At 37.8% G+C, this 13,138-nt stretch overlaps 2 protein-coding genes across 3 annotated transcripts in view; one reads left to right on the top strand and one right to left on the bottom strand.

The window, feature by feature from the left end:
• emc1 (ER membrane protein complex subunit 1) overlaps window positions 1–13,138 on the top strand; it is a 176,009-nt gene that overhangs the window by 25,859 nt on the left and 137,012 nt on the right.
• kcnab2b (potassium voltage-gated channel subfamily A regulatory beta subunit 2b) overlaps window positions 1–13,138 on the bottom strand; it is a 67,006-nt gene that overhangs the window by 40,191 nt on the left and 13,677 nt on the right. Inside the window, exon 3 of one of the 2 annotated variants that reach the window (XM_060894775.1) lies at window positions 13,122–13,138. This exon is cut by the window's right edge and continues 25 nt beyond it. In XM_060894775.1, coding sequence (XP_060750758.1) covers window positions 13,122–13,138 — 17 coding nt within the window. Of the gene's footprint in view, window positions 1–11,705; window positions 11,778–13,121 lie in introns of those variants that run through there. The other variant, XM_060894774.1, reaches the window with a different exon arrangement.

The following is a 13,138-nucleotide window of genomic DNA, read 5'->3' as shown; positions in this document are numbered from 1 at the left end:
GTCTGTAATAAGATTACAAAAAGCACTGAACTGCAAAATTCAGGCATAGGAGCAGTATCCCATGTGGCTGTGAGCCATCAGTACAAACAGGGAGTAAACATGTTAAGCTTCTTCTACAGTAAACATAGATTTAAAGCATGTTCACTCTCTGAAGCATTTTTTTTTCTCTTTTCACTTCAGGGGTAACAAGAATTTAAAAATGCTTTGACTTTACATCACTGACCTATAGTTTAAACGTCAAAATTGTATTCATGCGAAGGTTTTTCCAGGCCGCCAAATGAGAAATGTGAAAAGGTGTTCAGAAAGGCAACACTTTCTGAGCACTGTTTTTAGTCCTGCATATAACTGTCATCCTCAGAGGTTACATTTATCATAAAATCCATTGCCACAAAGTTGGTTTGTAAAACCCACATGAATCCAAGCAGTTTAGGGATTCATAGGCTGTTTAAATATCAGTTAGGAAAATTAATGAGCAACAAAGGTAATTTCACTACTTAACGGAGAGCACATAAAGCAATTATGTGTAATCATTTCATTGTATGAGCCAAACTCTATAGAATGGAATAGGCACACCATGAAATACTTGAACTTTCTAAGAATGAATAGAAAGAGATATAAAGCATGAGAGGTCAGAAGGTGTGGAACTAATCATCAGACCCTCTACAATGACCATGAGAATGACATACACTATACACTGAACACTCAGAGCACTCAGAGTACACAACCATAAGTGCCATTGTAGCTATGTCCAAGCAAGAGAGCTGCTCTCCTAGATGTAGATTGCAGTCTACAAAATGCTTACAAACACATGCCACTGTACCATTCTCAAGCTTAGTGTCATCATTGCTGAGTGTCTTCTGCAGAATACCACCGTGCATGGCTTCATGTTTATTATTTTTAAGATGGAGGGTAAAATGTACCGCTGTAATCATATAGAAATATCATAATACATTTTAAAGTGTGAGAAGTGAAAAAGTGCCAGTTTTCATCTGTAATTTATTGGTCACAAATGTACCTTACTACCAAAAAAAAATAGCATTGTTGGGAAGTAAGCTAGCTACTATTAATGATGCTACTAACCTTACATTTTTAATAGCATGACAGTAATTGAGCTGTTTTCAAAATAATGTTGTTTTTCTAGCAACCAGCTACTTTTTCATTAAAACTATTTCATAACCAGATTACCTTCAGTTTTGATTGCAGTGTGTAAAATGTTCTATTAATCAGAAACCATAGAGCATTTGACACAGTTAATCATATGAATCTCTTGTCCATCCTCATGTGCCTTAGAATTCGTGTTATACTGTATCAAGGCCCACAAAGATCATTACTTGGTCTTCTTCTGTTCTATCTCTGTATTTGATCTGTTGGTGAAGCCATACCCTACCATGGGTTTCATGTCACTGTTATGTGGATGACATTCAACTCATCCTCACCTTCCCTCCCTCACACACTCTGCTCAGATTTCATCATGTCTGGCAGACATGTCATCATGGATGGTAGCTCATTAACTGACACTTAATCCCAGCAAAACTAAGCTTCTGTTTATCCTAGGTGATTCATCATCATGTCAGGATCTTCTTTCTGTCTCTCAGACCTGCATTCAATGTACTGTAACCTTGCAGTTAGCATGAACAATCTGTCATGGATGGCTTGAACTATGCCATGCCTGAACACCAGGCTGGCTGGCTTTGTTTGTCTTGTGCCATGTGTCTTTGTATTGTTATCATATGTGTTTTCCCCTCCCTATAATTTATTTGTCCGTACCTCTGCACACCTGTACATCATGTCTTCCCAATTACCTTCCCTATTTAATCCTGGGGTTTTGCATCTGGTTTTTTTCTGTGTCCTTGTAGTCGCATGCTTCCTGTTTCTCTGGTTTGTTTGATTTTGTTGTATATTGTTTTTTGTTTATTTTGTAGTTTTGCTTAGTTTTTTTTCTTCCCTCATGTTTCCGTGTTTGGTCAGTCTAGTTTCTTTTAATTTAACCCTTGTTACCTGCCATCCCTGCATTTGGATCTCATTTGCTGCTTTGCATCCTGTGGAGGACGTGAAGTGAGGACGCCACCTCACTTCTTGCCTACGGGGGATGTTAGAGGACTGAATCCGTTTGTCTTTTTACCTTTTTATCTGTGGAAATTTTCCTGCTCCTGTTGGGGAAGATGACTCAATACCAGCATTTGGTGGAGGCATTTTTCCGTCTCTACCTCCCTTTCTGGACGTCTGGCCTCGGTTTGTCCAGGGTCTCTGTGCAAATTTCATGGCTCGGCTATGGACATCGCTCGGCCCCTCTGCTAGGCTTTAGATGTCGCTCGGCCCCTCTGCTTGGCTGTGGAGGTTGCTCTGCCCCTCTGCTTAGCTTCCTGACACACCCCCCCCCCCCCCCAACGGTGCCCCGCCATTTTCCTAGCAATATCCATGTGCCTCACCGTGTTCCCCCCTCCCCACTCCCCCCATACCTAGCCGTGTTCCTTGCTCCCCCGTGCCTCACCGTGTTCCTTGCTCCCTTCACCTGCCTTGCCATGTTCTTTGTTCTCTCCCCTCCCTGTGGTCCTGGGTTGGTGTGCTGGGAACCGTGCCTTGAAGGAAAAGAATACCATGCCTGAACACCAGTGTTTGTACAGTGCCCTGAGTCTTTGTGTTTGTTTCACGTTATCACGTGTTTTCCCTGCCCTATACTTTACCTGTTCCCACCTGTGCACACCTGTTCCTCATGTCTTCCCAATTACCTTCCTAATTTAATCCTGTGGTCTTGCATCTTTCTTTTGCTGTGTCCTTGTCGTTCCATGCCTCCTTTTTCTTGGACTCTGTTTTATGCCCTTGTTTTTTGTTTTGTTGTATCTTATTTATTTTGTATTTTTGCTTTTTTTTTTATTTTTTTATCTTCACTTCCCTCTTTATAAGTTTCCCTGTGTTTAGTCGGTCTAGTTTCTTTTAATAAAACCCTTGTTACCTGCCATCACTGCATTTGGGCCTGATTTTCCATTCCTAGAGGCACCTCTTTTCTTTTTCTGAAACATCTTTTCCCTTTCACATTGCTAATCTGGCATACTCATGCCAATTTCTCCTTCAGATATACAAGTATTCGTTCATTTTTATCCACACAAAACAGTCTCTTGTCATTTAAGACAGATTACTGCAACTTACTCCTGTCAGGTCTACTCCTGAGCACCATTTGACCTCTGCAACTGATCCAGAATGTAATTGCGTTACTTGGTTCCTCTCAACATTTCTTTCTCATATTGTCTCAGGGACTATTTCCTTGCAACCATTGCCTCTGGCTTACTCATTAAAGCTAAATATCAATTTAAACTTTATTTATTTTTAAGTTTTATTTCTGTAAAACTGTTTTGAGACAATGTCTATTGTTAAAATTGATATTCAAATGAAATTGAATCAAATTGAATGACTTGTTTTCAATTTTTCTTATTTCTCCCACACCACCACTTTGCTACATTCACTTAGTGATGCTTTTCTACAAAGCCATAAATGGACAAGCATCCACCTACCTTGTAGCACTTATCACACCTTGCACTTCACCACATTACCTTACATCCTCCAGCATTGCTCGTTATTCTGATATGTATGTCTTTATATAGTGTGTGTACGTGCATGATGCTCCTCCCTTGACTGAAAAATGATGTTTCTGTTTTAAGCTACTAGCCAGATAGCTACACTACAGGCTCAGAGATCCAAGTGAGATCCATTAAATTTGTTTGCCAGAGTTTATTGCAAAAGAAAAGCATAATTTCTAACAAGAATTGCAATTTGCTTCTATTATTTAACATGTTATTACTATTTTCAGTGTCACTGACATAAAAGCATTTTATGGCAATGTCACTGATATGAAAAGATTGTTTGACAGTTGATGTGTCTAAATAATTGAATGAAACTTGTGCTGATTGACTGACACCAAGTGCAATGCACAAATACATCACACTCTCATGCACACATCACTCTAGTTTAACCATACAAATCAGGACACCACTCGAAGCACAACACTCAAAATGTTTCTGAATTGCTTTTTGGCATCACATACAGTACATCAAGTGCAGCAGACGACAGTTAAGCCAGCTATAGTAGGTACCAGATGCTATTGATCTGCTGTGAACTCTGGATAGTGTGAAAAATTTGAGCTGTATTTATTACGGACGTGTCAGTATTTGTTTTTCCAAGCTCAAATGAGAAATGCTAAGCCAAATGATGCATGTGTCCTGAAGGCAATAAATTACTTTTACTTTTGTCTTTCATTTCATGCATCTGTCATATATGTTCAGCCCCAGCAGGTTATCACAGATTTAGAAGGATGTGTTCAGGTGTAATTCAGATGCAATTTCTGTAATGGATCTTGGGCTTTGAATTTACTCTCTGAATGTTTGCATGTCCTTCTAAAACAGAAAGGCTGATTCGTTGTCCAGTAAGTTCTTTTCAGAGGGTCTACAGATCACATCAGTTTAAAAATCTCTCACTGTTCTCTGCTTTTACCTTCCCAACACTTCAAAATGCTTCATTCTCTCTTATATATCTACTCACACATACCTGTACCCAATTTCACAACTGCTAATGCAAGTAAAAAAGTAGTAAACTTGGTTATATTCCCTTTTGCCTAATTAATGCAAACAGTCACCATGACGAGTCAGACTGTATCAGTAAACTAATACTGAAAAATCTACAAAAGTGTTCTACAAAAGTGTACTAAAAGCACTTTAAAATTCCACTGTGCAGAACCTAGACAGTAAATACTGTATCCATGCTTATACAGTACCATGTCAACTTGAAACTTAAAGATGGCCCAGACCTAAAGTGCTTGCTGGGAATTGAATGGATGGATGGATGAATTAGCTTAAAACCAAATTTAGAAAGAAGTATGCACTACTGTGAATATTTAACGGGTTTGTGTACATTGTAAAATGCACACTTCAGCCTTATAAGTATATAAAACAGATTAACGCAGGCACACAAAGATGATGCATTAAGTATTTCTTACATTATATTTGTAGATACAGTACGTCGAGATGCTTCAAAAGACTGGATTTCAAACAAGCATCAGAATCTGAACAGTGAAAGAGTAATGCAGTACCAGAGACAGTTCGGATATGCCTTCCCAAATGCTTAACTAGTGAACAACATAGCCCAATGTTTCTGACAAGGCAAAGACAAGAGAGTGGTGAGAGAAAAAGGACAGCTTGTTCCTTTTTCTGAGCTCAGTAATAAAAATTCACTAAGCTGATATGAATGTGAAGGCAGTAGTGTCCCACAAATATGTACACGTTGCAAAAGGAAGGCAAACTTAATAATAAATAAATGGTTTGTTTTAGTAAAATGCTTTATTGAGTCTTTGTTAAAGAAATGCGAAAGTCTGTGGATGTGGTTTAATGCCAGGTGTGCAGTGTGGCACTATTAACAAAGCAAAATGCAAGTCCAACAAAAGGACAGCTGCTGAATTTATTCGACACAGCAAAACGAAAAGGAAAAGGAATAATCAAAAAACAATCCCATATGTTAGCTGACTCCCAAAGATGCATAAGTGTAAGCAAAATAAAATCAGCATCTATCACACATCTGCTTACATATAAAGTGCTCTGCTGCTATCCAGATTGCTCAGATTCAGACCAGGCCTTTTGTTTTTGCATACATCACTGCCTTTTCCGGGCCAATTCCCAATTCCGTGCGCACTAAGGAATAAGACTGGAAATGTCTGCATAAAATCATCCAACAAAAATAGCACATGCCACCCATTCATGCCCTCAGTGGGGTTAAGGAGATGGAGGAAACTTTGGAGCCTAGATTGCAAGATGACTGCTGATTCAAGCTCCTAAAATGTAAGCATATTGAGTCAAGTTGAAGAGCCTGAGGTAAAACACTTTCTTTCTCACACACACACACACACACACACACACACACACACACACAAATATACAAACACACACAGACGTACATTATACAGCTCCATGACAACAGCCACTAACCCCTACAGCACAGGAATGTCTTTTCAAGTAAAGCTCAACCTCAACCTTCTTTCAAATGGATACACACAAGTCTTTAACAGGGTAGGTCGGGCAGGGAACTGCTGGTATTATTCATAAGAGCATGAACTAATTTTTGATATTATAGACTGTCAGGCAATCTTTTTGAAGACCACACAGTATATTTAATAACTGTGCAGCATGGCAAATAAATAGACCAGTTCAAACATCAAGCAATGCAGACTGCCCTGGTTGGCTTTAATTAGACATATGAGCCAATATAAAATAAAGTGACATGGTGATAGACAGCCTATTATCCAACTTCATAAATTACGTTACGTTACTTCACATTATGCAGGCCCTCTGAAGAATATCTGAGTCATTGTGTTTGGTCTGCTTCTAGCCCTTTTTTGGCAGTGCTGTCTGATCCCAAGCCTATTTGCAGAATGTTTACGCAGTTAGCCTGGTGGCATAAATCAGACTCAGCAGGTCTTAGTTACACTGACATGTCAAGCAAAGGGCAGTGATTGCTTTCTTTTTTATTATTTTCTTTTTCTTTTACCATATTTACATACAGATCAGATTCCAGAAAATACATACACACAGTAAAATACATACACACACACACACACACACACACACACACACACACACACACACACACACACACACACATACACATATATATATATATATATATATATATATATATATATAAACATATGAGAGTAAAAAGAATTGAGACGGTTCTTAATTGAGAAGCAAGTAGAGCAGAAAATCATCATATTTCATTAGCCTTGTCAAAGGGATGTAGCGCTGGAGAGACAGAGAAAGAGAGAGAGAAAATCCACAAAGAAACTCAATGCAGCATATTACATACTAATTATTCCACTTGAGAGCAGCTAGAAAAGGTTTTGTTCTTGGGTGATCATAGCACTCTAGGGCATAAGGTATACATAGAAAAAAAAAAATAATTTTAATAAATTAAAAGAACTTAATCTTTTGATGCAAAAGTATGTATAGATATAGAAACATGATAACACAATATTATATATGGTGGATATACTGTACATTACTTGTATATAGTTTATAGATTGTATATAAGCAAAATATGAGATGTGTATATGAGTTGTGTTACAAATTACGGCCTAATGTTTTAGTCCTATTTTAGGCAGCCCAACAAAACACCTATTCACTACTGCTATGTCAGCGTAAAACTGAAGTTAATGGAATAAACTCTTCCGAAAGCTTAAACACTCTCCCGATACTCTAATTTAACAGCATCAATATAATGTGCATCCATCTGCAGAGAATATAGTTCTGATTCTATCTGGTACTAGGCTACAGACAGTAATTTCACTGTATATACAACTAAAAAATTAATTAGCTTATAATTTCATGTACCATTTTTTAACATTGCAGCAATATGGAGCTCCAACTAAGATTAAGACTTGATCTAACACTTTAATAGTTCAATAAAGCTGCCACTGGGTGCATTTAAAAGAGGTCTTTGTCACAAGAAAGAGACAGAATGTCATCTGTGACAGCATACATATCATGTGTTGCTGGTATGTGGATTATCGTTCATATTTTTAGCACATGTGATTACTGGTGACTTGTGCATGAAGGACAATAGTTAAGAAAACACTGGCACACCGTGGGGAGTTTGGGAAATAGCAGGAGTAATAATAATTCTCATTTTGTGTACAGTACTTCACTTAAATAATACATCAATTAATTAATGTACATTAATTAATTAACAACAACCTACCTTATTAAGACCTGGCTTATGAGCAAGACAACTTTAAGCACTGCAAATCAAGTGAAAAAATCTTAAATACAGTCACATTTATTTATCGTATTTCATGTTAGAGTTAATTTATTAATTATTTATTAATGTAATAAGACAAAATGTAAAAAGGGCTACTAATAGGTTTAATAACGTTACGTATGGTTTTTATAATGTAATGGTTATAATAGGAAACACAATATCGGTTTGACTATATTGAAGATATTTCCACATGCTATAATGTTATTTTTGTATTATAAGCAGACAGTGTGCAACACCTGTACACTCTGGCACCTTTAAAAGTGGCTAAAGGTTTCAGTATAAGCATTTCTGTAACCAGATGCTCTGTAAAGTGTACAGACTGTGAAACCTAATGACTCACATCACTGCTAAGCCAGCACATTACTACTATTCTGTATAGGTGATGTCCTTTTTTTTTCATTAGCTACACCTTCTATCTACAACTATCTTTTCTCTTACTTGATAAAAAAAAAATACCTATAGCATATGCTTGAACTTGTTCCTGTTCCTGTGCTTTCATATCGTTCTTATTATTCATAATTTATATTCTCCCTTTTATAATAGCATCGTACAAAACAATCTTGCAATAAAAGAAACACTATATTGTAGTAAAGACAAGTGAAGTCAGCTAAAACACCTCTTCTTAACCAGTATAAAGTATATCAGTAAGTATGGCAAAGCTTAGCTACCACTTGAACTAATCAAAAACACTTCAACACTTCAAGTGTTAGACTAGTAATGCTTCACTCATAGGAGAGTGACACACTAAAATGTCAGCAGAGAGAAGATAATAAAAGAAGATCCTTTAATCCAGGCCACAGAGAGAGGGCTGGCTCGGGACCCTCTGATTACTACCTGCTATTCTCTACAAAGCTGGCACTCACATGCGGACAGACAAAATACTCCATAGCTCACAGTGAAAGTGACAACAGCTCATAAACAGAAGTGTATATCTACTGTGATGAATTAAGAAGAATATAAAGGAAAGATGTTTTGATCCCAAAATTGAATGCTAATCACGAAGGAATAAATACTTACATTAGTTCAGCTTTGAATGGCTGACTTCTTTAAAAGCACTCTAACTATATAGTCCAGTCTCAGTCATTTTTTCAGTCATATGTCTCGTAGGCACATGCAAGTTACATGTTGTATTTCCAACAATGTGATGTTAAAATGCTCCACGCAAAGCTAAGACAAAGTTGAGTTCGATGCTAAAATGTTAATGGCAAAACAACCAACTGAGTAGCAGATTCTACTCATCTCAAGAAAGTTCAGAAACACTAAAAATATTGTATAGATTATTAACAGCTGTTCAGCAAAGCAGTTCCATCCTCTTCTGGGATTTTGGTTTTAAAAGCCAACTTCGTTTCATACTGCTTCCTTACCTGTACTTCATGCCCGTCCGATAGGCCACACAATCCTGCAGAGACATATCATTGCTTCTTAGGAAGTCCTCCAGATTCTTGAGCTGAGCAGCTGCCCGCACTTCTCTTAGCCCCTTCAGGTCAGCGTGATTACTTCTGTCCTTTCGCAGCGGGCACAGACTCTGCTCAGACAGGTAGCGGTCAATTTCACTGCGCATACTTTCACTGAAGGAGAGCGAGAGGAGCCTTCCACTGCTGCTGCTGCTCCTGCGCCCGCTGCTGCCCACCTTGGGCACCTGTAGGGGTTCCGAAGGGAAACTCTGTTGTCGGCTGAGGCGGCGGCCACCATGGCTCACACGCAGCTCAGTTAGACTGCTTCTGTGAGTGGCAAACATCTACCCACCCACCTGAGTGGTCTTAAACTTGAAGTAGTCTCAATCAAGCACAAGCAAGGAGAAGAGTGAGGAAAGTACAGTAGCAGGACAGAGACTAATAGAGCCACGTGGGCAGATACCCTACTTTAAATAGCACCTGCCCCTTCTCCCACACAATACCACACACCCTCATGCATTGTAATCAGAGCCCACTGTAGCTACCAGCCCATCTGGTTGAGCTAGAAACCCCAAAACAGTTGGGTAGAGAAAGTGACTTTTGGCACAGGGTGTGTAGAAGTGAGGACTTTGACAGTTATCTGGGAAAAGACCCTCTTGTGCATGCAAACAGTCAGGTCTCTGGTGGCATGGGCAAAGGTGAATGGCTGACATGCAAATGGTATGCACTAAGACTGGCAGTGAACTAAATGAAGAACTAAACTTTCAGCATTGTGGCAAAATAAATGTTCAAGTTTCACTACCAGTGTGTGACTAAATGCATGCATGAATTCCAGAAATAAACGTGTGCCTGTTATTCACTTGTGTTTATCAAAATCAATCTTCAAATGTTACTTCTAATGTTTAATTTCAACATTATACTCACTAAGCTCAGTCTCAGATAATGCACTTTAATTGAGATATCTAAAAAAAATTATCCAAAAAGTGTTGAAAAGAGAACATGGATACACGTTTCTGGTTTTCTATTGTGTTCATTTAGTAGAAATAGGGTTTAGTCACGTCGCTTTTTTTGGCTATTGGTTGTACAACTATAATCAATGACATTTTGGGTAAAAAAACTAAAAAATCATAAAAATAAAATGTAAATATTTAACAACCTGACCTTTATTTCCTCAAATTCCTGACTGAGTGAGTTTCCTCACTCTAATAAGCATAAGCATTTCCTTAGTTTTGCTGTAGTTGAATAATTCACCGCAGTTTAACATGCTTTCAGATGAATAGCTAATGGGTTATGTGTTGACAGATCTATTCGGCTCTGACTTTTCAAGTGTCTTTGCTATCAAATGCTTCCCCAACCAAATTCTGTTTGTTTAAATTATTCAATAAAAGTCTAAATAAAGACAATCTGAACCTGCTGCTTTGGTCCAAGTTTTGAATCACTTGCTACATTCATCTGTTACGTATATTAAAACTCCTAGACATTTTCTTAGATCGAAGATCTGCTTAGATCTTGTGTCAGTCTGAGTCTCAGCTTCTGCTCTCTGTGCTGTCTTAGCTACTCGTCTAAGCCCATGTTTTTCCTCTTTGTTTAACATCAGTCACTGTTTAGACTCCTATGTTCTCCATGCTGATGTTATGGTGCCACCTGGTGTTCTACACAGCACATCTTTACACACTGCATGTTACTGTTTCCTCACCATGTTTCCTTATCATTTGCACCCATTCTGTGTGAACAATGTTCTGTCTATATATTTATCTGTATGGCTTACATGTTGAGAAGTCTTGCATGTGTTACTTGTCAGTTCCAAGCTTCTTCATCATTTTAAATTCTGTCACTTCTAGCTCTTTAAGTATCAAAAATATACTGTATGGCAGTACAAGATTTTTAAACAAGGTTTAACATCAAAATCACAAATGTGTATTCTTACATAAAGTATAAACTGTTAAAATAAACAATGCTATAAAAATGGTAACAAATTATAGTTATTCACACTGATCAATAAAAAAACAAACTGTACACAATATTTATATAAATGCAAACTTTGAATAAGACTTAAAAAACACTGACAACTTTTTTAAAATAACTTCTTAAATTAGACCTTAAATTTTACCTCATTTAATTAAATCATGTCTTTCATATGAAAATCATATGAAAATATAGAATATTCTGATATGAACCCTTACCCATCTCTCAGTGTGAAAGCATGATTTACCTTGTTCAGCAGAGACACAATCGTTTGAACTCCATATAGAAAAGTTTCCAACTACAGTGGAATGGCATCATGTCTAATAAAAGCCCACCATGTCTGCAGGATTCTCTATTATTTCAGGTTAGTGCTTTAGCTCTACTAACAACAGAAACAAACTCAAATATCAAAAGCACATCTTCCTTCAATCTTCACAGCCTGACCTAATAATGCGCCCCTCTAACCTGCACTCGACTGACACAGAGCTCTGGGTGTGGGCAGCATGCCCATGCAGCATCCCTGAGCAAAAACAACGCTCTTGTACTCACCCGGGTACTTGGCACTCGACCCATGTAGGAGTTTTGCATGATGCTGCAGTAGTGCTCAGCAGCGTGAGCACTGGTTTATCTAAGCAGCAGTGAGTGTTTTGGAGTGCTTTACAACAATTACCAAATAACCATAAAAGCACCACCTCCTCTGCTGATGTGGTCCCACCTCTCATGGTTGATGTCACAGAAATAAACATCTCCCAGCTTACTGCAGCACAAGTATGTTCTGCTGAGCAGAGCAAATTAATCATGACCTAAATAATTCAAGAGGCTATTTTCCCCTTAAAAGCCTTTTACAATTTGGATTGTAGGATATGTTTGAGTACTAGCAGTCATTTTTACTTGCTTCTTCTATTTGATTATGAATGAAAACTCAAAAATACAAGCACACAAAATAGGCAGAAATGGCATGAATTAATGGCATATAGGAGCCCAGTCACCCCAGAGCTACACTGTAGTATGTACTGTATCAAGCCAGATATTAGCCGTGTGCATCACTGGCTATGCCAAGTAATGTTTTAATGTAAGAGGATGTAGACTTAAATAGAAGTTATTCAGGGTATCACTTAGAAGACAGAGCTCATAGAGGATATATTTGCCTGTAGATTATCTTACAAAGACATCATTACACAGGAAACCACTTTCACCAAAAATATTTAGCGAATATACAGTATGTGTCTTACAGTGAAGAATAAAAGCTGTGATTAGTGCGTAATTAATAGAGCATAGGAACGCTTAGTTACTATTTCCAGCAGTATGCAACTGTTCCCAAAAGTGTAAGTCACATGGTTTGTTATCTGCCAATCAATACTGTCTAAGTACATGAGTGAAAACATGAGTGCATGCATTATACAGTACGTGAAAGTCACTGGACCACACACTGCATTAAAATGAAACAAATGCCTGTGATTCACTGACATGTCAAAATTAATAAAGGCATCCGTTTACTTGAATTAAAGCTTCAACTGCTATAGTTTTTATAACTTAAGACATGACTTGAAAATAAGTGTGATTATACTGTATGGCAGAGTACCATGTACCATGGCCCAGATTCCCTGAATATCTCACATTACCAGCGTTTTCCTATTCTCTCTCCTTTCCAATATACAGTATGGTACTTGCTTATTGGAAAGCAAGTCTAATTAGGCCGTAACCTTTCGACTTTATGTCTGATGTACAGTATGTAAAGAATGTATTCACTTAGGAATTGAACACAAATAGGAATTGCTATTTCATTCTACTGGACCTAACTATGTACAAGATAAGAGACACATTGTAGGAAGGAATTCTTCCCACGTTTTTTACATGAGCAACTGAAAAAAAAGTGACAATGTACAGTGTGTCTTGTATACTGTAAGGTCTGAGAATGTATATGGTGCGTTAAAAGCATATGAAGATTTTAAAAAATAACAGTACCTGTAAAACTGAAGCTG

The sequence above is a fragment of the Tachysurus vachellii genome, chromosome 19 (assembly GCF_030014155.1).
Source record: "Tachysurus vachellii isolate PV-2020 chromosome 19, HZAU_Pvac_v1, whole genome shotgun sequence".
NCBI lineage: Eukaryota > Metazoa > Chordata > Actinopteri > Siluriformes > Bagridae > Tachysurus > Tachysurus vachellii.
This window is presented reverse-complemented; position numbering and strand designations above follow the sequence as displayed.